General features: G+C 46.0%; 1 protein-coding gene across 1 annotated transcript in view; it reads left to right on the top strand.

Moving 5' to 3' along the window:
* Positions 1–647: 647 nt before the first annotated feature.
* Positions 648–22619, top strand: part of ubl3a (ubiquitin-like 3a) — a 31043-nt gene continuing 9071 nt past the window's right edge. Inside the window, exon 1 of the mRNA XM_030100561.1 lies at positions 648–1394. Within this exon, the coding sequence (XP_029956421.1) occupies positions 1365–1394 (30 nt within the window). The 5' untranslated portion in view covers positions 648–1364. The remainder of the gene's footprint in view (positions 1395–22619) is intronic.

Below are 22619 nucleotides of genomic sequence, written 5' to 3'. Positions count from 1 at the left end.
TACTCCTGCTACTTCTCCGGGTTAAAAAATGCAACATTACACTACTTTTTAGGACCATCATTTTAAACTGTGACAATATGTAATATATAATGATGAATTGTTAATTAGCACACAAATCGGCCAATAACGCAAGCATTCGACCCAATATTTATAATGTTTCAACATACCAGTATTCAATCTATGTAAAATAAACAAAATAAAAAAAAATCAAAATACAGATTGCAGCTGTACAATCAATAGATTGCTACTACTGCACGCTGATTTGTCATGGTAAAAATAAAGTGCAGAGTGTGATCGACAGATCTTAGCAAAAAATAACAGATCCATTTGCAAACTGTGCTAAAGTGCTTCACGTACTCACACACGTTGGAAATATGATCATTAATTATATTGAAATGGATGTTTGGACTGTGTGAGAACATGCAAACTCCCACCAAAAGCCAAATTAAGACTTGAAGATATTAATAATCAGATATAAAGGGGATTCAAGGCGTTTTTCCAGGAATTGGATGAAAAGAAATAAACATTAAAAACAACCGGTGAAGGAAGCGGGAGGATACACTGAAAAGCGTCAGAGGAAGTGTGTGTTGTGTGTGTGCGTGTGGAACTTGACGGCGGTCTGAGGCTGGATGACAGCTGAACAAGCCGTAAAGGTACAGCAGTCCGTACCAACACTCACACTCGCTCACACACACACGCTCACACACACACACACACTGACGCTCACTCACGTTCTAAAGACACGGACGGACGCGCTTCCCTCCTCTAAACGCCTCTCTCTGGCTGCGGTGGGCGCGTGCTCGACTCCATCAGAGGACGACCACCGTTCACCTTGAGGATATTTTTTTTTTCTTATTATTTTCGTTTATCCTGCTCCTTTCCCCTCCTCCTCCTCCTCCTCCTCCTCCTCCGGTCCGGATGTGCCAGCAGCGCGGGGCTCTCTCTCGCGTGGCGCAGGCTCCTTCCGCCGGAGCGGGATCCTGTTGATGTCCGGAGGGTCGGAGGAGGCCCGCGGGTCGACGGCGAAACATTAACCCCGCTCCCCGAATCTACCGACTGCCGTGGGGAATAATCAACGACATGATTGTGCAATAAGAGAAAGAGAGAGGGGTTGGGGAGAGAAAGAAAAGAGGAAGAGGCATCGTCTTGACTACCTCCGTGTTGTGACTGAGGACCGAGAGTCACCGGGGAGCCGCCGCCGCTCCGACCCGACCGGGACGCGTCTTTCTGGGGCTTTGGGAGCTGTGACGGGCAGAAGAAGGGAAATATCTCCAAGAGAAAGAGAGAGAGTGTGTGTGTGTGCATGTGTGTGTGAAGAACCTTCGAGGAGCGAATAAAAAAAAAACAAAACATAAAGCTTCAGGATGACGACCAGCGGCACCCCGGCGGACATGGTGAGACACATTTCTGTTTCCATCCTCCAGTTTCCTCCAGAGCAGAGAGACTCTCTCCTGCTTCCCTGGAGGACTGAAACCCCCCTGTAGAGGATGCTGGAGTTAAACTCCACTGGTCAGACAGGTTTGACCTCTTCCAGAAGTCTCTTATAAGCCCCATTATCACTGTTTATTGACTCCCACCAATATGAAACTCTTACAACACTTTGGGAGTTTGTATTCATTTTTCTGAACAGCATAAATTTGTTGGTTTTGAATAAATTCAACATCAAAATTGTAATATCCAAAATTTAACAGGACCCGTAAAGTTACGTAGTGCGTTACATGAAATCACGCAGGATCCAGTCACAGGTTTCCTTTTATAAAAGGCCACTGAACCCCTGAAACGATGCTCCATTTCATTCAGAAAATTATCTTTTTAAGTCATCGAGAGTTGATGATGAAGACCATTTGGAAAAGCATTAACTGCCTCCTTCTGGAACTTGTCCCAGCGAACACCGAGCAAAGGGCAGTCCGCCCTGGACAGGTCACCAGGGTGGCCGATTAGGAATTATATTTAAAGTAAATTAGTTACAGCAGTATTGCACTACAGTATTGTGTCATTGACTGAACTGAAGAGTTCATTAACAGATTTGTGCCTTTCACAGAAAGGAGTGAAGAATGTGTCAGAAGTCTTTCATATTTTCTTTTGTATGTAGAAAACAAATGGCATCCTGAAAAGTTTATCAAACTTTTACGATGCACAGAAAGGACCGCTCAATGGAAAATGGCCTAGAAAACCAACAGATTTCTTCCCAGCAGTATCAATATCTCACTGTTTGATTTTCCTCTATCAATATGAAAGTGAATGGCAGCCTCAAAGGTCTGGAAAATCGACGACGTGAAGATTTCTGACACAGCAAAGTTCTAGACTTTATTAAACCAACCAAGCAGCCTGTGTAGTCCGGGACTCGCAGATAGATGTGCAAATGTTATTTGCTTGGATTTGTTTATCGTGGAATAACACTGGAATATCCGGTCCGACCGTCCCGCTGTCTCTACTCTGACGTTTGCTTTGTATTCACTGCTGATCCTCTTGGCATCGTGGAGAGCGTGCCTGGAAAGAAATTGGAATTTGGTATCCAAGGTGCTCGTTTCCCACTCATGTTGGCTTCGTCACGACCTCCGTCTGTCACATCCGCCGATGTGCTGGTTCTTTAAAAGGGGTTAAACGATTTGACCTTAAGCCTGCAGCCGTCGTCAGGTGACTGTCAAGGTCTACTCTTTCAATCACTGCCCTCGTGAGATATTAACAAGCTTGACCTGATGGAATGTCAATCATGAGTTCTTATCATAAAGACTTATCTCATGGATTAGCCATTACACCAGTCCCATAAAGGGCATTTATTTGGCGTCAACAAGTTTTGAACGCAATATTTTACCTCTGTTTGGCAGGTTTGTACTTCCCGTCACTCCTGTTGATCCATAGTGTCGCTTAATGTTAAGAATACTTGATGGTCTATGTATAGAGACGATAAACCGCGTAGTGTGCCCCTGTAATGTAGAGATCAGCTCCCCCCCAGCTGTGCCTGCGCTCCTGCCTCACCAAGTCCAGCTGATCCCCCGAACAGCACGTCCATTATGCTGCCAGGATGTTGAGATAATGCCGTGAGGAAGTTCGATGTCAGCCACCCTCCATGTATATGTGGTCCGGTCAGAGCGAGAGCATCTAAGTATGGCACATTACAAGGAATTCCCATGGATTATGGATATAATCACGTGGAAAATCGAGCGTTTTCTGACCTGTTATGACTCTAGACCAAATCCGCGTGAATCCTGGAGTGCCTTCGTAGAAGGTTCTGTGTTACGCCATCGTGTTTATGGATGTGTGTGGCTCAAAACTGCGTCTGTCTTCACTGTTATGTGTTTGTTTACAGTGTTGGTGACTTTAATATTCTCCTCAGATAAATACATATAGATGAGATAAGCTCTTCCATCACTCATCTCCTTGGAATCGAGCTTCCTGTTGAAGTGTCTTTAAGCAACGCACTGAATCATTGCCAGCTGGTTTATAGCTCAGCTTGATGTGTGCTCTGAGAATTTCCCTGCAGGGGAAGTATCACATTATTATTTCATCATTTATCGGCACAGTCGGGCATAAAGTTCATTTCTTCAGTGGTAAAGTAATAATATTTTTTTTTTCATTTCTACAGTTTCAAAGTCGCATTTTTTTTCCCCAACAGTCAGCTTTCAAACATTGTTTTAAAGAGTTTTTATTCATGCCAGATCTGCTGACTTTAGGCTCACCCCATTAACATATGCCTGCAGCAGTAATATAGAAGTCAAAATCTGCACATAAATGAGACGCCTCATGGTGTGGCTTATTCTATGCATCAGACTCACTCCTTGCATTCCCCAAGGAAATTTTGGGAGGAAATATCAGCTATCGGGGTTTATCCGATCCTGTGTGGCTGAAATCAGCAGTAGGACCCCCCCACCCCTCCGCCCCCCAAACTCTTTCCCAGCCTGTGGAAGGAGCAAGTGTACACACACACACAAGCTTCTAAAGGCTGTATAGAGTGGGAGTGAGAGTAGGAGGAGAGGAGATTGCTGGTGCCAAATACTGTGGGTGAATGAATCTGAGGAAGAATAGGAGAAGGAATAGTCATGCCTCTTGAGAATGGAGGATGGGACTTTTTTTTTCATCTTTCAAAGAAAGAAAAGAGAGGAGGGGTTGATGGATAGAAAGACTGTGAAGGGTGGGGAGAAGGGGGGGGGCAAATTGCCTTGCTCCGGGCAGACCTTAGAAGTGCTGACAGGGTCAAAATAGTCCTCGTGGAAACACTGGGACGCTTGGATCTGAGGTCTGGTGTGAGTTTGTACATTGCAGGTATGTGTGTGTTCAAACATGAAGAGAAAGCACAGGAACAGGAGAAGAATGAAGCAGCTCAGTTTAGATAAGCTCCGCCGAACGAATCCACTGCAGACAAGACTGAGGAGTCCCAGAGAGCGGGGAGTGAATTTCAAACATCAGCTTCTTGATATATGTCCCACCACAGCAGACGAGGCGGGGAGATCCTACTACAGAGACAGGAATATACAGAGGGAAGCACATCGACGCCACTTCATCTTAAAGAATTTATCAGCATTTCTGTTTCATGAAATAGTCCTTGGTAAAAGTCATTTCTAAACTGGTTCGAGACTTCCATATTATTTCAGTTACGTGGCTTTTTCAAGTTTGATTATTTGATTGGGAGAAAATAAGCTATTGATAATCTTTATATTATTTTTGAAGACTCCATGATGACATTTATAAACGTGTCTATGTTCGTATGTGACATTCCCATAAAGTAAACAGTCATCGGCATATAATGTGACTTAGCAAGCAGACACCTGTTACGCACACGTGTGACAGGTTCATAGTAGGATATATCCATGATCAACATTCAATAATCTGCATTAAGTAACCAATGGAAGCTTTTTAATATAACTTTCCATAACATAACAGTGTGACTACTTCTTCCCTTTTGGAGGAGCAGCCGCTCGTAATGCTGATATGATGGAGAGAAATCAAGCCTGTTGGCACACACACTCCCTCATAAACACAGCAGGGTAGTATTCAGACACCCCGTCATTTGTGCCCTGGTGAGAACATGTTAATTTGTGTTGGAGGTGGCAATCACAGCCGTGAGTCAAGCGGGCCAGAAGGTACGAGGGATAGTTTTTAACCCTTCTCACGTCAATTCATTTGCTGTAATCACTAGTTTTGTGATGTTTGGAATTTTTTTGAGCTTTTATTGTTTAATTTTTACACGATGCAGATTGTAGCTGTGTTGGTTTTTTACAACGTTATTGCACCTTATCAGTGTTTTATTGTGTTTTCTCATAATATAACACATGATGGTGCAGTACGGTGGAGGAAGATGCTCTTTAAACCGAATCATAAATATAGGAGCAACATCAGAGTGATCAGGTTACATTAGCCCTTGATCATTTTCTTCATGTTATTGTGATTTAATCACATTTCTGAGGCTGAAAAACTAGTGCGAAACTTAAAGTATTTAGTTTGATCCAGATGAGAAGAAATAGCAAAAAGAATAAATAAATAAAATGAAACAAAAGACAATGGTTTGCATTCAGTTAAAAATGAAACGGTATAAAGACTAAATGTAGGGGCAGTTTAACTCAATCATGAACAATTTACTTAAGACTTTAATGTTATTTATGCTTTTAAGGATTACTTTAATTGAACTCCTGTGAATGTTGAAAAGCTAAACATCTGTTCTGTGGGCTGTGTTTTCGCTACCTGCGTCAGTGTGCAGCTTAATGCTACTCTGTGTGTGGCAGTCAAAGCATCTCATTGTTCACACAAACACACACACACACACACACACACACACACACACACACACACACACACACACACACACACACACACACACACACACACACACGCCTGCACAGACGGACACAAAGGAGTCAAAGGTCAGGGTTAGAGGTCAGCAGTGTGTCAGTCTCAAATGAAAGGACAATGGACGGGGAATCCTCGCCGCTGAAATCTGCACTCGCCGTCCATTTTTCCAACTTGAGCTGAGCTCAGCATGTGCGACGCCGAGCAGCCAGAGACGGAGAGACGTCCACACGCGTTCCTCAGCCTCGGCCTGGAGCTGCTATCAGGGCTTTGATTGACACACTGATAGAGCGGGAGAGAGAGAGAGAGAGAGAGAGAGAGAGAGAGGGAGTAAAACACTACCTCATCCTGACAGTGCCAGTTGGATGAAGCATGTCGGTGGATATGTGTGCGTTACTGATGCCATGTGTTGCCAATCTGAGTCACAGATCAGGATTACATCATCCCGCCCCGGTGCAGCAGTTGATATATTGACTCTGACATTGTCACATGTCGGCCTTGGAGGCCATGGGAAGTTCTGAAGGTGCAGGAGTCGCCGTGCTGGAGTCAGATTACTTTTAATTGTGACAGGAAAATGGCAGCTTGCTGCCGAAACGCTGACAGATTGTGTAATACGGCAGCTAGAATCTTCTCCCACGATGAATGACCCGAACACACTTGGACTGGTTTCGTTCATGTAAACAAAACAGTTTTCTGATCTGTTTCTGCATTTAAAACGGTTAATCTGTGAGGACGCGCTTCGTCCTGCCAGTTTGGTCCTCAGTGAGCATGCACGGCAGCTGGTGGGAGCCAAGCTTTTGTCAGAAATGTCCAGCAGTCCTGTGTGATTGTGTGGTTTATTCAATGGTATTGATGCATGTCTGCAACACCAACAGGAAGCCCCATTGAGAACCTTTCGTCCATTGATCGCTTATGTAACAGTTTTTTTTTTTTGTTTTTGCTTGTGTCTGTCTGTGTGCTGTTCATTGTGGCATGTGTCTGGGCATGTGCGCCCTGTGCGTTGTCCCCTTGGAAAAAAAAAAATGACACCCCGCCGCTCTGATCCAGCGTACTTGTAACCGCTCCTGCCCTCTTGCTTCCCATCCTTCCTTTCTGTTCCAGCTGACAAATTACCGATCAGAAGTCACTGTTTCCTGTGGTAAAATAAATAACCTATCAAACATTCAGGAGACAATAAAAGTGACCTGACTAAAGGCTATGAAGGCTGTATAAAACAGTCTAGGCTCATACTGTTTGTTTTTCTTTCATGTTCATCTAATAACTTGGTTTTAATCTCTGAAAAGCAGAAAACCACTTGCATAAAAAAAAGTTTTCTTTTCCTCCTGTAAAAATGACGTTAAGTCACAGTGCTGAGGCAGCCTCATCAAACACATGATTGGGTTATCGGATGTACGTAGTAGCTTCCTCGCTCACTTCTTTATCTGAATGCTTGGAACGGATAATCAAGTTAAGGTTGTTCTGTGTGTGTGCGTGTGTGTGTGTGCTGGTGATAATTAGGTCGGATCCAGATTTCATGAGGCAGGCTGTAATAGCCTTCAAGATGAAATCTTTGCAGTGAATCCAGCTATTAGATTTCCTCATTCCACTGGCTTGAAAAAGAGACTCTCTCTCTTTTGTTGTTGGTTTGCATTTGTGATTAGCCGGGCTTCAACGCTGAATAGTCCTGCGAGTAACTCAGAGGGTTTCCAAGCCAGAAGTCAGTGTGTGCGTTGGGATAAGGCCTCTTTCTGCCTCAAATCCCCCTCTTTTCGGCAGTCGGTGTTGGCAGGTATGGCTCTGTGACGGCTGAGGAATGTGTGGAGCTCCTTCACTCTTTTCAGCCGTCTCTCCTCAAGAGGAAACCTGCGGCCCTGATCTTTCTTGACAAAACAAAACCACTTGATTCTCCCTTTATAGTTAAGAGCAGTATTAATAAGATACGGTATGTTGTTTCCAGGAAGCTCATTACTGCTTTCGTGAGCTTTGAGCTCTCATAAAAAAAACAGAAGCGGCCCCTGTAGTCGGCGTGCCGGACACCGAACACCTCGGGGCAGGAGTAAAGTGAGGACACTCTCCTGCTTTTACGTCCAAAGTTACAGAGTTGGAGCCAGACGCAGCTGAGTGGGTGTGAATGTGAGTAATGTGCGAGCGCTCTTTCACACGGCTACGCAATCCTAACTGGACCCCGTGTGCCTGCAGTTACGGTTCAAGCTACTTTGTAGACAAATTTATGCATGCGAGCATTTGCATGAAGCCAGCAGCGAAGGCACAACCTGTTCTCCCTCCTAAGTGTTTGCTGCCGGTGTAGCCGGTGGAATAACTCCCACACCAGTTTTCCTTTTTGCTCCAGATCCCTGCCCAGACCGAGCTGCATCCTCGGGCCATTGTTTGCGTGTAATGATGTTGTGCTTCTGCTCCTGGAACTGTGCCATTTCGCTCCCCTATAGCCTTCTGTTAAGCGTGACCAGCCAGCCAAAACCGTCCAATTATGTTTTCTGAAAACTGTTCCCTTGTGAGTGTGAAGAAGGCCTTCCTCACTTTGGCTTCAATTTTATGCAAAATGCTGATGATTACATGTCCAGTGAACACTCCTGTACAGGACAATAACACACAACCACATTGACAGCGTTGGTTTTGCTCACATAGCAGATGATAAAGCATGCATGTAAAAGTTTTGAGTTTAAAACAAAAACAAAAATTGAAGCCTTTCCCGTCTACTAAATGCTTTCACTTGAGTTTCTCTTTAGAACTATTAAAGTTTTTATTCTTGAAACAGGAAGTGAGAATTGGGCTAATTTGAATGATTGCTATGCTTCACTGGTCATATTAATATGCAGCAGTAAACAAAATACTGGATTCAACACTTCCTTCGAAAAACTTTGCAATTAATCTGCAGTTTCAGTGTGTGTCGAATAATGTGGGTTAATCCATGTGATCTGTAGAGCAACGGAACTGTGGTGCATCAATATTAAATTCAGTCATGACCTTCAGCCACACAAAATGAGCAAATTGACACATATATGCTACAAATAGGAGAATTAGAGGAAGTGGTTTACTCTGTCGCGCCGTGTTGACTTTGCTTCCGGTCTGGGGACTTTCCGGTTAAGCCGGATTGTTCTGACCGCGTTCTCCCTAATCTCAGCTCCACGACCCTTGCTTGAGTGAAGTGAGGATAGAAGACGGACGGATGGGAGATGGCTGGGACGCCTGGGAATTTGGTCATCTGATACGAGAGGAATCGAATCTGTGAATCGAGACACTGAAAAGAGGAAGTGAAGCAGGTGTGGAGTGAAGCCGATCAAAAGCCGGACTTCACCGTGAGAGAACATGTGCAACGCATGGGTTGGCGACCCAAGTTCGAAACCCTGTTGTGAGAGGAAGTCAGTTAGTCAGTGTGAAAACTAAAGCAAGTCCTTCTTTCTTGTTGCAATGACTGTCTGTAGCGTCCTTTGTAAAAGGAAAGCGTCTGAATGCGCCACTGTATCCTGCACAAATAATTTGCCAAACATGCGCCATATTGATTTCAGCTTCACACCAGGAAACAACTGCACTGACCTTTATGCAAGTCTCCACTTTTCTAGTGACTACAACAAAGCGCCATTGAGGATCTTCACACACAGTCGTACAGTTTTTCTGTGTAATTTGAATGAATCCAGAGCAAAAACACTCCGAGAGAAGAAAATAGTATTCCCCCTGTAAGTCCACATGTTGAGAACAAGAGTGTGTATGTCTGTGTGTTGGAGAAAGAGGGAAGGGGGGGTGGGGGGGGGGTTGACTCGCTCAAAAGGAGCCTTTCAGCTGCACTGGAAACAATTTCCAGCTGAGGGGACATTTATATTAAAGCTGGGCTTCGCCAGCACAGACTGTGTATGTGTGTGTGTGTGTGTGTGTGTGTACGTACACTTCGCGACAGGCCGCCGTTTCCAAATCGGTGCATAAATCTGCCCTGATAATTCAGACGCCGCGCCAACGCAGTCAGACAGACAATACGTACGGAGGGAATTAAGAGGGTCAGTGTTGGCGCTGCTCCGGTCCCAGACGGGGCAGACGTGAGCCGCCGAGCAGTCATCCAAAGGTCAAGCTTCATTTACGCTCCAGCAGGGTCCAGCAGGATCGGCTTGCCGCCGCTCCTCGTACTTGGAAATAGTCAAGAGAGAAGGAAGGATCTATGGTGTAGTGGTTCGCACTGTGGCGTCACGGGCAGAAGGTTCTGGGTTTAATCCGCTGCCTTCCAGAGACCTGCTCTGGACTCTGTTGGTGACCTGTCCGGAGCAACTTTTTTTAAACACTGAAGCAGTATGTGAACGCCACAGCTGCAGTAAAGGCCACCAGCGATTGGTTGGATTATATTCTCTATCTTCTGCTGCTTTAACAGGCGTATGAAGCAGTTCACAGAATTTGCACGGTCTTGGACTGTTGGAGGAAAATCAAGAAACACTCCCACTGGAAGTCCTCCAAGTGCAAAAACTATACGACAGCAGTTTATCTTGAAAAGCAATAGCTAAAGGAGGATTAATTATTCATTTGCCACCACTTGTTTTCATGTCGGTGTGGTTTATTTCCATATTAAGATTCAGAAAATAAACCGACTACTTGCAGCCATTCTTCTGTTCTAGAATCGATGGCATCCACATATGTTTTTCAAACATTTATGGGAGAACGTATCAAGTGTAGACGAAACGTGGCTGCTTGAATGTTTGCACCTGTTTTATGGAAGCAGCATTTTTACTGGAGCGATGATGATAAATTTATGTGAATTGATGGATGATATGCCACAGCGATGCTATTTTATACAGAATCGAGGATAAATAATGAGTTGATTTCTGCATATCAACTGTAATATCAAAGGACAAAAAAAAGTTTTCTTGAAGTCATCATCTAGATTAAACTCCGACGCAAACAGCATGTTTATATTTTGAGATGTGTTCAGTCTTTATTAAAATAATTTGCCAGTGTCAATTTGACATTGAATTATTAATACACGCTGTTCATACATGCTTTGAAAATATCTGAATTCTTTGTTTTGTCCGACCTGGAGCCCTGCTGGTTTTTTCCCCCCCTCTCTCTTCACATCACCTGTGCTCCTTTTGATATTTCTGCACCAAAATCTAACAAAAACAAAAACACTCGTGTGTTTGAAACAATGACGAGCTTCTGTTTAACAGGATGCGACGGTATGTTTGTCAACTGTTCTGAGAGGAGTGAGGAATTGGCAGGAACTGCTTTTGGCCGCTGTGATGTCGGACGGCGGATTGATATGATCTGCCTTGTTTTGTTTCTCTTCGGGGTTTTGGGATCGTCACGCGGGGCGTGGAGACACAATGGGGGGAAAAACAATAAGCAATGAGGAGCGTTGAGACTGCGGTCGGAGTGGAGTTAAAGATAGAGCTCAAAGAGGAGGCATTTCTGTGTGTGTGTGTGAGTGTGTGTGTTAGTGAACATGAAGAGAGGGTATATTTGGCCTTCATGCTGTCTTGCACAAATTTGTCATTGCATGTTGGATGTTTATGGAGCATTCTAACTATGAGTATCTCTAATGATCCTGGCAGGGGTTTTCTGTGTGTGTGTGTGTGTGTGTGTGTGTGTGCAGTCTTATCCGAACAAGCGAGCAATAATGAACTACAAGACCTTGGACTAGAAAGATAAAGGCCATTTTTAGCTGTTTGAAACAATGCCTCACCTTTGAGGAAGCAGCAGAGTTTCCACTCGGCCATCGACCTATAGTTTATTTTAATTGCACATTTCTGTGAAGCGGCTTCCCCGCGACCAGCGACACTTAACGAATTATGCGGTCGGAGCGGCATTCGCTGGCCGTTCAGCCGGTATTCTGGGTTTTAAAGCCGAGACGTTTATGGGCGAGTAAAGCCGGCACATTTTAGGCTAAGTTTAGCAGACTTCCATTTAGCTGGGGACAGACTTTTCAGTCTGTTGATCTTGTTACGGTTCCAGTTCATAGAGTGCAGTTTAAAGCCCACTCCCACCGTCCAGGCTCAGAGGTCCGCTAATCCTGTTAGAGTTTGAAGCTAAAGGTCGCGGCGTTGAGTAAACAGGGTTGCATCTCTGGATCCCCCCCCCCAGTGTTGCTCCCGGGGGAACACGTGCGAGGAACATCCTTTTATTATCGCTCCGTTATGGAGGTGCTCTTCATGATTGTGGTCACGCAACAAGCGGCACAACTTCCCCCTTCTCTTTAATGAGACAGGATTTGTCAGAGATGGTGATCGCCCCGCCGCTGCTCTGCTCCTTCCTGTTGTTGCTTGCGCAAAATTTTTTGGCGGCTCTCTCTCACAATCGAGGTTCCCCCCCTTTTTTTTTTTTTTTCCTGCTGGGAACAACACAGGCGGCGGGGTCGACGCCGGGAGCACAGTTAGAAAGACAAACACGCGCCGCGCCGCAGACACAGTGACTAATTTTATGTGTAATTCAATCTCATTTTAATACACCTCGTGATGTTTTTATCTACAGTGCCTACAGGCAGTAATCAGCCGGGTTATTCCCCCCGGAGAGCGACATTCAAACTGGCCAGCAACAAAAGAAAACCGCCGTCCAGCCTGGAAATCTTCTGACGGAGAAGAAAACAGTTAAAAACATGAAAAAAATTTTTTAAAAAGATGTATGGAATGGAGCTTAAGAGTTATTTGACCAGTGAAAACAAATTCTGGGGACTCTGATTGACTTTGGTCATAGAGATTATTATTTTTGGTAAGAAGTGGGAAATTTGTTAAATTTTCTCACAATTTGCAAAACTCACTTCAAGATTCCATCCTTTTCTCCATGTTTGCCTGTCTGTCCACGGAATTAGTAATACTCCTGGTTTTCTGGCCAGTACCATCTGGTATATTCCAGCACAGCGGGCAGTTTTGCTTGCCAGCTTGCTCTGTCCATCTTTCTAGCTCCATCACTCTCTCTCCCTCTCTCTCTCTCTCTCTCTCTCTCTCTCTCTCTCTCTCTCTCTCTCTCTCTCTCTCTCTCTCTCTCTCTCACACATACACTCCAACATTCACATGTGCGGCACACACATCGCTTCCCCTCCACACACTCGGCGTCACGTGAGTTGTGACTGCAGGGCTGTGCTCTTTTCTGAAGGAGAAGAGAAAACGCAGCGTTGTGGATATAACTGCTGTCTCGCAGCCGTTCCCGCGCCGCCTTTCGCCTTTTTACACGCGACATCAACTCGTCCTTTAAATCACCCAATGTGCCTTTTGAGAAGGAATTCACTCTTCTGCTGGCCTCAGATCCACAAAGATGATCTGAAGTGGCGGTTTTCTAATAATCGAAACGGTGAAATTAGTGAGGCGTTGTTTTTTTCTGTGTAATAAATAACTAAAACATATGAATGTGTTCTAAAGATGTTTCACCTTCTCATCATGCGGTGATGTTTTCATGAAGTACAGAGAGACGCCTGTGCCTGGAAAGGACAACCTGAAAGGTTACAAATCAAGTTAATCCTGACTGCAGGGCATCAAACACACGCCGCTGGGGAGACCACCAAGGGATGAGGATGGGGGAGGGTTCGTGGAGAGGCAGGAGGGAGACAGAGGTCACTGTGGAGTATATATCTGTCGAGGAGGAGGAGGAGGAGGAGGCGTGGGGGGGACCTGCATGGGGAAGCTTTACATGACTCCAGGGTTTTCACGTAGCAGGGGGTCAGGAAAACACGGGGGAGGAAGTCACCTCAGCGAGACGCCCCGTGATGGAAGTGAAGGCGGGAGGGCGGCGGGGGGGGGGGCAGGACCGCCACAGAGCAAATGCTGGGACGGAGGAGGGGAAGGACAGGAGGTCCGTCCACACACTGTGTGGTCCCTCTGCTCACACACACACACACACACACACACACAGGGGTGGGGGCTTTATGGTTGCTGCTGTTTCCAATGTTTGACTGTCAGACACAAAAACGATCTTTTCAGCATTAAAAAGAATCTCGATACTAATATAAAGATTTACACTACGTCCCTTTCATAAAATAGCATCCATAATTCTCAGTTTTCACAGATGTTTGAAGCTGTTTTCTGACATGTTGGGAAAAAGTTGCATCTTGGTGAAGCTTGTGTGTGAAGGCAGGAGTCATTTAGAGCAGCAGGTGAGGAGGACGGACGCCACATGAAGCCTCATGAAGCTAATACTGCAGTTTGGAACCTCTCACCCAGTACGGGCTGTTTGGAGCTTCATCTTCCTGAAACAGGACTGAATATAGTGGGTGTAGAGGATGGATGGATGGATGGATGGATGGATGATGCATCCACACACAGAACGTGAATCACGACTGCCGTGTGAAGAATGAATAAAGAGCCAGTCGTGGGCGTGAGACTGACAGCTTCACAAAGTTACTATTAGTATTTCAGTTTGTGAGAAGCTTGAGGGAAAGCCTGAGGTTGTTTTTCAATCACCTGAAAAGCAGGTCTGATCAGGCATTAATTCGGTGTTACCATCAGGTTTCCAGAGCCGTGTGAGCAAAGCGACGGCGGGTTCCTTCATCTCCCCAGCTGGAGTGTGGAGAGCAGTGTTACATCCGTCTTGGTCAAAGCCTTATCAGCTCCAGATGTGTTTTCTCAAGCTCACCTTTTGACATCTGGGTCAAACAGGGAAACCACGGCTTTGCTACTATTTACACCGTTCCTCGTCAGTCTTTCTCCGCAGCATGCGGTGATGCTCGGAGACCTGCTTTTTTACCGTCCTTTGTCTTGACTTGAGTTTCCCTGGGAGAGCGGGACAGACGGTCTAGACGCTGACGGAGGGACCAGAGGAGAATTGATTGAAGCACAGAAGAGCGATTTCACGTCTCGAGCCTCGGCGGCGCTTGCCAGGCATTTCCAGCGCGCGCGCTATGCTCCCCGATGTAAAATAAAAAAAAAAACAAACCAAAGAGCTAGAGGACGGCTGAAGGAACTGAGTGGATTTTATGGCCCTGCCCACCTCCACGCTTCCTCTCGCGGCCGCCGCTGTCTGACCTCTGCTTTGTTCCGTCTGCGAGCGTCTCCCCGCTCCCTCTCTCATTTCCTACCTCGGTCCCTCAGGCTCGCCTCCAGGAGTGTCAGCGTTTCCTCTGTCCTCCTGTAGCGTCGGCCCTCGTCATCACTATCATTGTGTCTGTACAGCATCAGCGTTTTAGGGGGGATACAGGACTCTGCAGCGCGCCAAAGTGCAGACTTAACCGTTCTATAAAAACCTTTGTCCCTCTGTCCATTACCAAGCTTAACAAAAGAATGATGGCTGTGAAACACTGTTGGAAGTTTATCGGCTGAACATTTTATTAGTTGTGGTCGTTCAGTTCACGCTAATGTACATTTGTAACTTTAGATGTAATTTCTGTGTATTTTTTCAAGAACGTTCAAAATAACATTGTTCAAAATTACTGTCACACTTTGGATATTTTCTCATGACCTTGTTTGCGTTTCTGTCATGCCTTGATTCTATCGTATTTAAAAATGTGCACGGACGTCAGACAACATTTCTGTTGGAGTTAACAGATAGCATCGGCGCGGGGAGCTTGCTGTGGCTTGAAATAGAGTAGTGAAACTAGTTTGATGGTATCTTTGTAAACATCTGTTCGCCGTTCTTGTTTAGTCTGACCAAACACTGAAAATTAAAATGGCGCCAATAACAACTTTTGACAAGACTGGTTGACGGACTCTGAAGTCCTTCTCCTTCCTATGTGAACGGACACATGTGAAAATGCAGATGGGAAATGTTTCAGTTGTCCTTGAAACTTGGGAAATTTGAGATTTTCGGGGGAAGTTGCGAAGCGAGGTGGCCTCGAAGCCTTAAAGTTGAAAGTGTGTGACTCCGGCTGCGGACGCTGTGATTTTTCCCAGACTTGTCAAGATTGTTGTCGGATTTGCAGAATGCTTTGATCAACTGGAACCGGTTTCCTCTGCTCAAGAGACTTCCTTCTGTTTTAAAACGGCTTTGAACGAAGCAGGAAAATACTGAATCGGATGAATCAATGGCTTTCTTATGAGATGTGGATGGAAATCGTCCTTGAAACTGTTGCATGTGCTGCACTGGGTTCCCTTTCACAGCAGCTCCTGCATAATCTCCGTCTCATCTTTCTGCTGCGTAATGTCCTGCACTCCAGTTGGATGAGGATCTCTTTCATTCTTTTGCACACACACACACACACACACACAGCGTGTGTGTCTTTCCTGTGTGTGGGTTGCCACACGGTAGTTTACTTCGGTCGTGGAGCGACGCACTGTTTAGTGTTGTTAATTCTTTCGGCCTCGGGGGTGTTAGACAGCCATTTTAAAGTGTGAAGCAGAGGATTGAGGGAGAGGTGGGAGGCGAACCGGCATCACCTCCCTGTGACAGGTCCGATTGCGCGGCGGCGGCGGCGGCGGCGGCGGCAGCGATGGCGCGGGCCGTGCGATCAAAGAAACCTGACGTCTATCGGGAGACGGATCCAGGGGCCTGGCGGGTATCTGCGCTTCCAGAGAGGATGGAGATGACAGCAATGAAAAGGAGCGCTACCTGTTTCTGGAGGGAGGAGAGAGGCAGCTGATGGATTAAAGGGTTCGCTGGATGTAGATGGGGGGGAGAGGGGAGGGGAGGACGGAGCTGTCAGGCGCAGGAAACAGCTGATGTTGCTCGTGACAGGTAGGAGAGGGGAGGGGAGGGAAAAAAAAAAAGAAAAGAAAAAGAGGAGCAGGGTGGATTCTGGCCGCGATGAGGATGTCATCATATCAAAGGATGGGGTCTTTTTGAATGGCAGAACAAAGGGACAAAGGCTTGGAGGGAGATATGAGGCTCGATGGGGCAATTGAATAACGAGACGTGCCAGTGAGAGCGAGAGCAGCTGAGAGCAGGAGGGACTTTTGTCGAAAAGTCAGAACTGCATAGCGATAATGATGCTCGCAGCCCCGCGGATGGAATCTGAAGCTCCAGGGTCACGGTTGAATTCTGCATTGAAATAATAATAATAATAAAAATTAAAAAAAACACTGCAGTGTTAAATATTAAGTTTTCTTTGTCATTATGCTATAAATTATACACTTCTTAGTCTCTGCGGAAGAGGTTTAAACGAGAGGGTCTTCGTGCTTGGTGCTATTAAACTGCCAGAATACGTAAGGCAGACATGAATGCAAAAAAAAAAAAAACAGAGTCTAAAACAGCCCTATTAGCAGTGCACACTGGCCATTAGCTGCCTCTGTCTCAGGAAGTTAGCAAGCCGAACCAGAAAGTGCATCTGATAAAGGGTCTGTGGTGTCGGCTCGCGCCGTCTCTCACAGCGGATCCTCTCTTTAATGATTAATGGCCCTAATAGAGTACAACAGGAAGGAGACCTGTGTTTTATGGCCACCGAGCAGGCAGGATGTTGGCCTTTTTCAGACACGAGGAGACACAGGAAGGAGAGCTCTGCTGAGATTTGTTGCCAGGACGTCAGAGTCGTCTGTGTGGCTGAAGGGCGAGACAACTAAAAGCACCTGACCGCCGTATCACTGGCTCGTTATCATGGCCCCGTTTTAAAGAACACCGTAAAACGTCAAGTCAAGCAGACAGACATGAGTACATGTCAGGTGTTTGAATGCGTTAAGGCACACCTCTCACTCTGAAAACAGTCGCCAGTCCATCATCAGGCCATAAAACAATAAATCTACAGCGAAGTAGAAGACGGTGCTGAATCAAAATGCTGTCAAGCTGCCTTTTATTAAAGAAAGAGGCGGTTTGCCTCCGCTCCGATTGCTGTTCACCGCCATTGTACTTGCAGCGAAACACTCAAGGCACCTCTACAGCAATCGGAGCCGCCGTGTTTATTTGGCTCGCATCTATGAAAACACGTCACCACAGCCCACAAGTATGAGCAGTATTTCAGTTTTATTGCAGCTTTTCATGGTCGACATTATGGGGGTTTTGTTGCGACGGCATCGCGGTGGAGCAGCTCTGTCGGCGCGTCAGACGATAACACTGCCAGTAAGGACTGAATGGGAGGGACTGTTCCAGTGACTGATGACTGAGGTTTATATTTTTTCTTTTATGTGTGATAATCTTCAGCTGAAACTGTTATTTCTCATACATTCACAACCGCAAATACATGTGTCAGGTTTTCTTTTTGTTTTAAACAGTTGGGGCGTTGCCTGCTCGTAGTTTTAAAGAGAAATGCGCAGAGAGCGTCGGCGGCGGCGCCGACGGTCCTGAATTACTTCAGAAAGGTTTGACAGCTCTGAGGCGAGAACACAGATGCGGTATCACCGACACAAATCTGAAAATGGAAATCGTGTTGACAAACTGCAGGAATAGACCTTTCTGTTGATATGATATCATGACGCCTTGTTATTTTTGAAGGACCGTCAGAGTGTGTACGTACAGAGGAAAACAGCACAGTACAAAACAGCACAGATGACTAACTAGCACCCTGGTTAGCGCCAGTGTTGGCATGGCAACCAAGAGAGCATGACTGTAGGCATAATCATCAGCGTGTGAATAAATCTTGACCAGTCGGACTGCTTGGCTGCAGGTTTCATTTTGCTTGTGTAACAGCAAAAATATGTCTCATGATTTAAAAAGAAAAAGGTGATAAATCAGCTTCAGTCAGACTGTTTTGTTGAAATGAAAATGTGTCCGTTTATACGTGCAAATATCATTCGCAACAGTTCATGAATTTGATGAAGCGTTTGCTCAGGGGGTGGGTGGACCTTGACTGAGTGGAGTTTGAAGTATCATGTGACATACGTTACGTCGGACCGCCGGCGGAACACGCCAAGGCCGTGCTGCTTGCAGGATAGATGATGCACGAATGACTCTGAATGTGAAAACAAACAAGCTGCATCAGTGAGTCCAGTTATTATCGATCATGACACGACTTCTTGAAGTAGATCCCTTTGGTTCCCGCTTCTCTTCATGTTTAAGGGTTTACCTTCACCTGTCCAACTGTGCTGGCCAGAACACGTAACTTCAACTTTACTGACTCTTTGTGAAAGAAAGAAACTGAGTTCATCTTCTTTATTTGACCCTTTAAGGAATATTATTATTACACCACCTATATCTGAGCCTCTTCCTGAATAACCGAGCTCTGTTCCATTTGAACAGCTTCTACAGCTCTTCAGCCTGTCTGATTGTGTCGTTCGCTGCGTTCGGTGGAAAGACTGGGTTCATAATGTTTCTCGCAAGGTCTCCGTTTTTAGGTCAGAGCAAACTGTGACGCACCAGCTGTTATAGATACAGGCCCCATAAAGGTGGTAAAGTTAATAATAAACAAATCTCGCTCGGGTCAAGGTCCTTGCTACGGTGAAAATGTCCGTCGTGTTCCTCAGCAGACGACTCTGGGATTGCAGAAAAGACAAAAAAAAATCCATGTTTTTGCATCCAGTGCTAACTGGATGATCCCAGCATTCGTCATACTATCCCCATCAATGTGAATGCTGCAGTTATGCTTGTTAAAAATACAGCTAATCTGTGTTTCACAGTTGCAGCAAAAGCGGGATTATTGTCGCTTTCCCATCTCACCCGAATGAGAGCCTGCGGCGAGCCATTAAAATTCCCCTCAGTCCTTCTGCTAGTAAATCACTTAAAATTAAATCAGTTCCATGGAATTGTTCTTTGTTTTATGATGTAATTTAAGGAATAATTATTAATGGAAAAGCATGAGCACATTCCCAAAATGTAGATCAGGAGGTTGTCGTGTTTGTGATATGAGAACATATTTCTAATAACCCACAATCCAAACTTCGGAAGGCAGGATCCAGGCTATATTGAAATGATCACGTTTTGAAAATAAAGGAATTATTGGGTTAAATTAACAATAAAAGCATATTTCTGGAAAATGTTAAAATAGCCAAGCAAAGCTAAGAAATTAAGTCAGCCTGAAACAAACAAAAAAAAGGAGTGTTTCTTTGATTGTCTTAACTTTTCAAACTTAATTTAAACCTTTACTGCTTTCATTATGAGGATTTTTTTTCCTCTGAATGTAACTCGGCACAGTTTTGCTCCTTCAGGGTGAAAACAGTCTCTGGTAACCCGATAAGCTCCAGTTAATATTGTTTTAGAGTGGCCCAAAAATATTATCCACCTCATGCAAGCGAGGGAGACCAATAAAACCAACCCAAAAAAACGAAAGAAGAAAATCTTGATAAAGGGAACCTCAGACGACATTCCCCCCCCCCCCCCCCCCCCCCCCCCCCCCCCCCACACACACACACACACACACACACACACACACACACACACACACACACACCGAAATTACAAATCCTTGCCTTAGGCTTTGTTTCGTGTATCACACCATTATCAGTCAGTCCCTGTTATGTAACCAGCGTGAGCATGTGCTTGCACAAAAGAAAAGTTATTTAAAAGACTGTATTAAATATATCGAACTAGTAAATTAAGCTTTTTTTTAAGAAAAAAAAAGTTTATTTTTGAATATCTAATGAGGTAAAGTGCAGTTTGACTCATGCTCATTCTTTCTGCGTTTTCAACTAAACAAGACGACGGATTCTTCATAGAATGCTTAAATTAATGAGGGCAAGCGATGCTGTGGCTCCTTCTTATGCTTGCAGAATCACCATGTTCTTGCTGATCTGTTTTATTCATTCGGTTTCCTCTGATTGGGAAGTCTTTCAGCGTGTTTTTTTTGGCTTTGTTTTTCTTGCAGAGCAGTTTGTTCTCAGCTTGTCTAACAAGCCACAACACAACACTTTTTATGTTCGCCATTCCGTAGCGTTCAATATTCATTAAAATGCGCCGACAACCCCGAAAGCAGCGCCGGCGAGGAAAGTACCTACCTACCCGCGATTAACCATTAAAACCGGCGACGTTTCATTCTTGTGGGACTCGCGTGTGAAACTGCTGCGTACATGCATTCTTTCATTTTACAGTTTAGGTTTTTTTTTTTTTTCCTCTAAAAGAAAGAAAAAAACATTTAATGGGCAAGTCAAAGCATGCTAGCTGCTGTATTCAGAGACCACAGGCAGCCTAATCACCCTCCTCCTCCTCCTCCTCTCGCATTCATTCATACGGTGAAGAATCCACGCGGACGGCAGCGGCTAACCTTTCTGCTCAGACTACATATAAAGCTGCTCTAATATATTCCCGCAGGACGGCTCCCCGCTCGGTAATGTGTCGACGGCTGCAGAGGGTCTGGAGAGCCAGCAATATTCTTTAATGCACTTGTAAACATGAGCATGCACAAACACACGCTGGCACACACACTCCCGCCTTGAGAGAAGAGTTGAGAGCCGTACTCGGGGAGGAATAATTATAGATGGCATTGAGTTTCCTGCGCTGCTCCGTGCACAAACAGTGTTTAGCCTGGAGGGCATGCTTGCTTCTTCACATGTTGACGGCGTGGCACTAGTTGGCAGCAGGGTCACGTTATTGTGAGAGCCTGTCTGTCTGGAGCCGCGACGCCCGTATCTGGTATTTCTTGCCGTTTCTATGATTGGGAGGAGGTGTTGATGGGAGCCAAACGAGCCGGGATGTTTCTACGGCTTGTCAAGTTGAACTTAAGAGTCACGTGGCGGCGCCGACTGCACTTCCTCTTATTCCAGCTTCTCTCCCCAAACTGATATCGCAGGCTCGGAATAGAGCAGGACGTGTTGTTTGTATGCATGAGTAACGGGCAGCACGCCTGCAGACGTGCGTACGCGCCGTCTTTATGCATGAATGCATGAAGCGCTGCCCTCCTCATACCTGGAGCTGTTGCATTAGTTCAAGAGAATGGATGGTAATTGAATATGCGTTGCCGGGTTGACTGCGAAACCTCATTACCGGCCCCCTCCCTCGACTGAAGAGAGCCGAGGGAGACGGCACATTGACCTCGAGGGAGGAGGAGGAGGAGGAGGAGGAGGGGGAGGAGGAGGAGGAGGAGGAGATGTGGACGCTGCTACAATCACTATCAGACCCGAGGCTGAAGACAGGAAGTGAGAACTGAAGGACAGTGTGTTAAGGTGCAGTAATAAGAAGGAGACGTAGTATTTGTACTTTTTTTCTTTCTCTCTCCCAAGGGACCTTTTCCCTCTCCAGCCATTGTGTCAGTGTTTTGTGGCTCAGTCAGGACAGCAGGTCATCTTCAGATAACAATGCCGGCAGTTCAGTTTGCCAGCTTTCACCGTGAAACCAAGAGCAAATCTGCCTTCTCTACCGAATGGAGGTTTTTAAAAAATAAGAGCTTTCTACCTGTAAGCTAAACGTTCCTGCAGAGCGTTGGCCTCCGCCTTCTCTCTGAGTCCTGTGGGCTTTCAGCTGGGTGGAGGTCTGCCGACTGCACGGCCTTCAGCATCTGGTTAGCATTTGCTCGACGCTTCACACCGAATAACCTTCGTACCTTCTGTGAGAGCGTCTGCATCCGGCACACATCGTTCCTCCGCTCGCTGTCTGAACAGAGGAACTGACTTTCACAAGAAAAGGAGACAGAAAATAAGAATAGAGGGAGAGAGAGAGAGAGAGAGAGAGGGAGAGAGAGAGGATGGAGCTGACGGGAGGAGAAAGGCTGAGTTTGCCTCGTTTCGCTGAGACCAGCTCGGTTCCTCTTGTTATTCTGGCCTTGTGCATTTCTTCACTGTACAGAGCCAGAGATTGACGGCGTGGGGGAGGGGGGTGAGGGGGTTGGGGGGGGGGGGGGGGGGGGGGGGGGGGGGGGGGGGGAGGAGGCTGGGTGATGGAGTGAAACAGACAGAGGCAGTGAGGGGGGTGCGACGCTACGATCTCACGCCGTGGAAACGGGGGGAGCAGAGCCGGGCGGGAGGCGGGAAGGTGGGGGTGAAGCCGTATCGTAGGTGTTATCAGGTTAAGCCGCCCACTGCCAGCTGTCGCCATGGCGACGCCATGGCAACGGCCAGGTGTTCGACGAAGACGGAGCAGAACCTCCGCGGTGTAAAAGCGATCCCTCTCTTCTCCTCCTCAGATCTCTCCTCTCTGTTGTGATG

Source organism: Salarias fasciatus, chromosome 10 (assembly GCF_902148845.1).
Source record: "Salarias fasciatus chromosome 10, fSalaFa1.1, whole genome shotgun sequence".
NCBI lineage: Eukaryota > Metazoa > Chordata > Actinopteri > Blenniiformes > Blenniidae > Salarias > Salarias fasciatus.
Note: the sequence above shows the minus strand (reverse complement) of the source record. Positions and strands in the feature narration are given on the sequence as shown.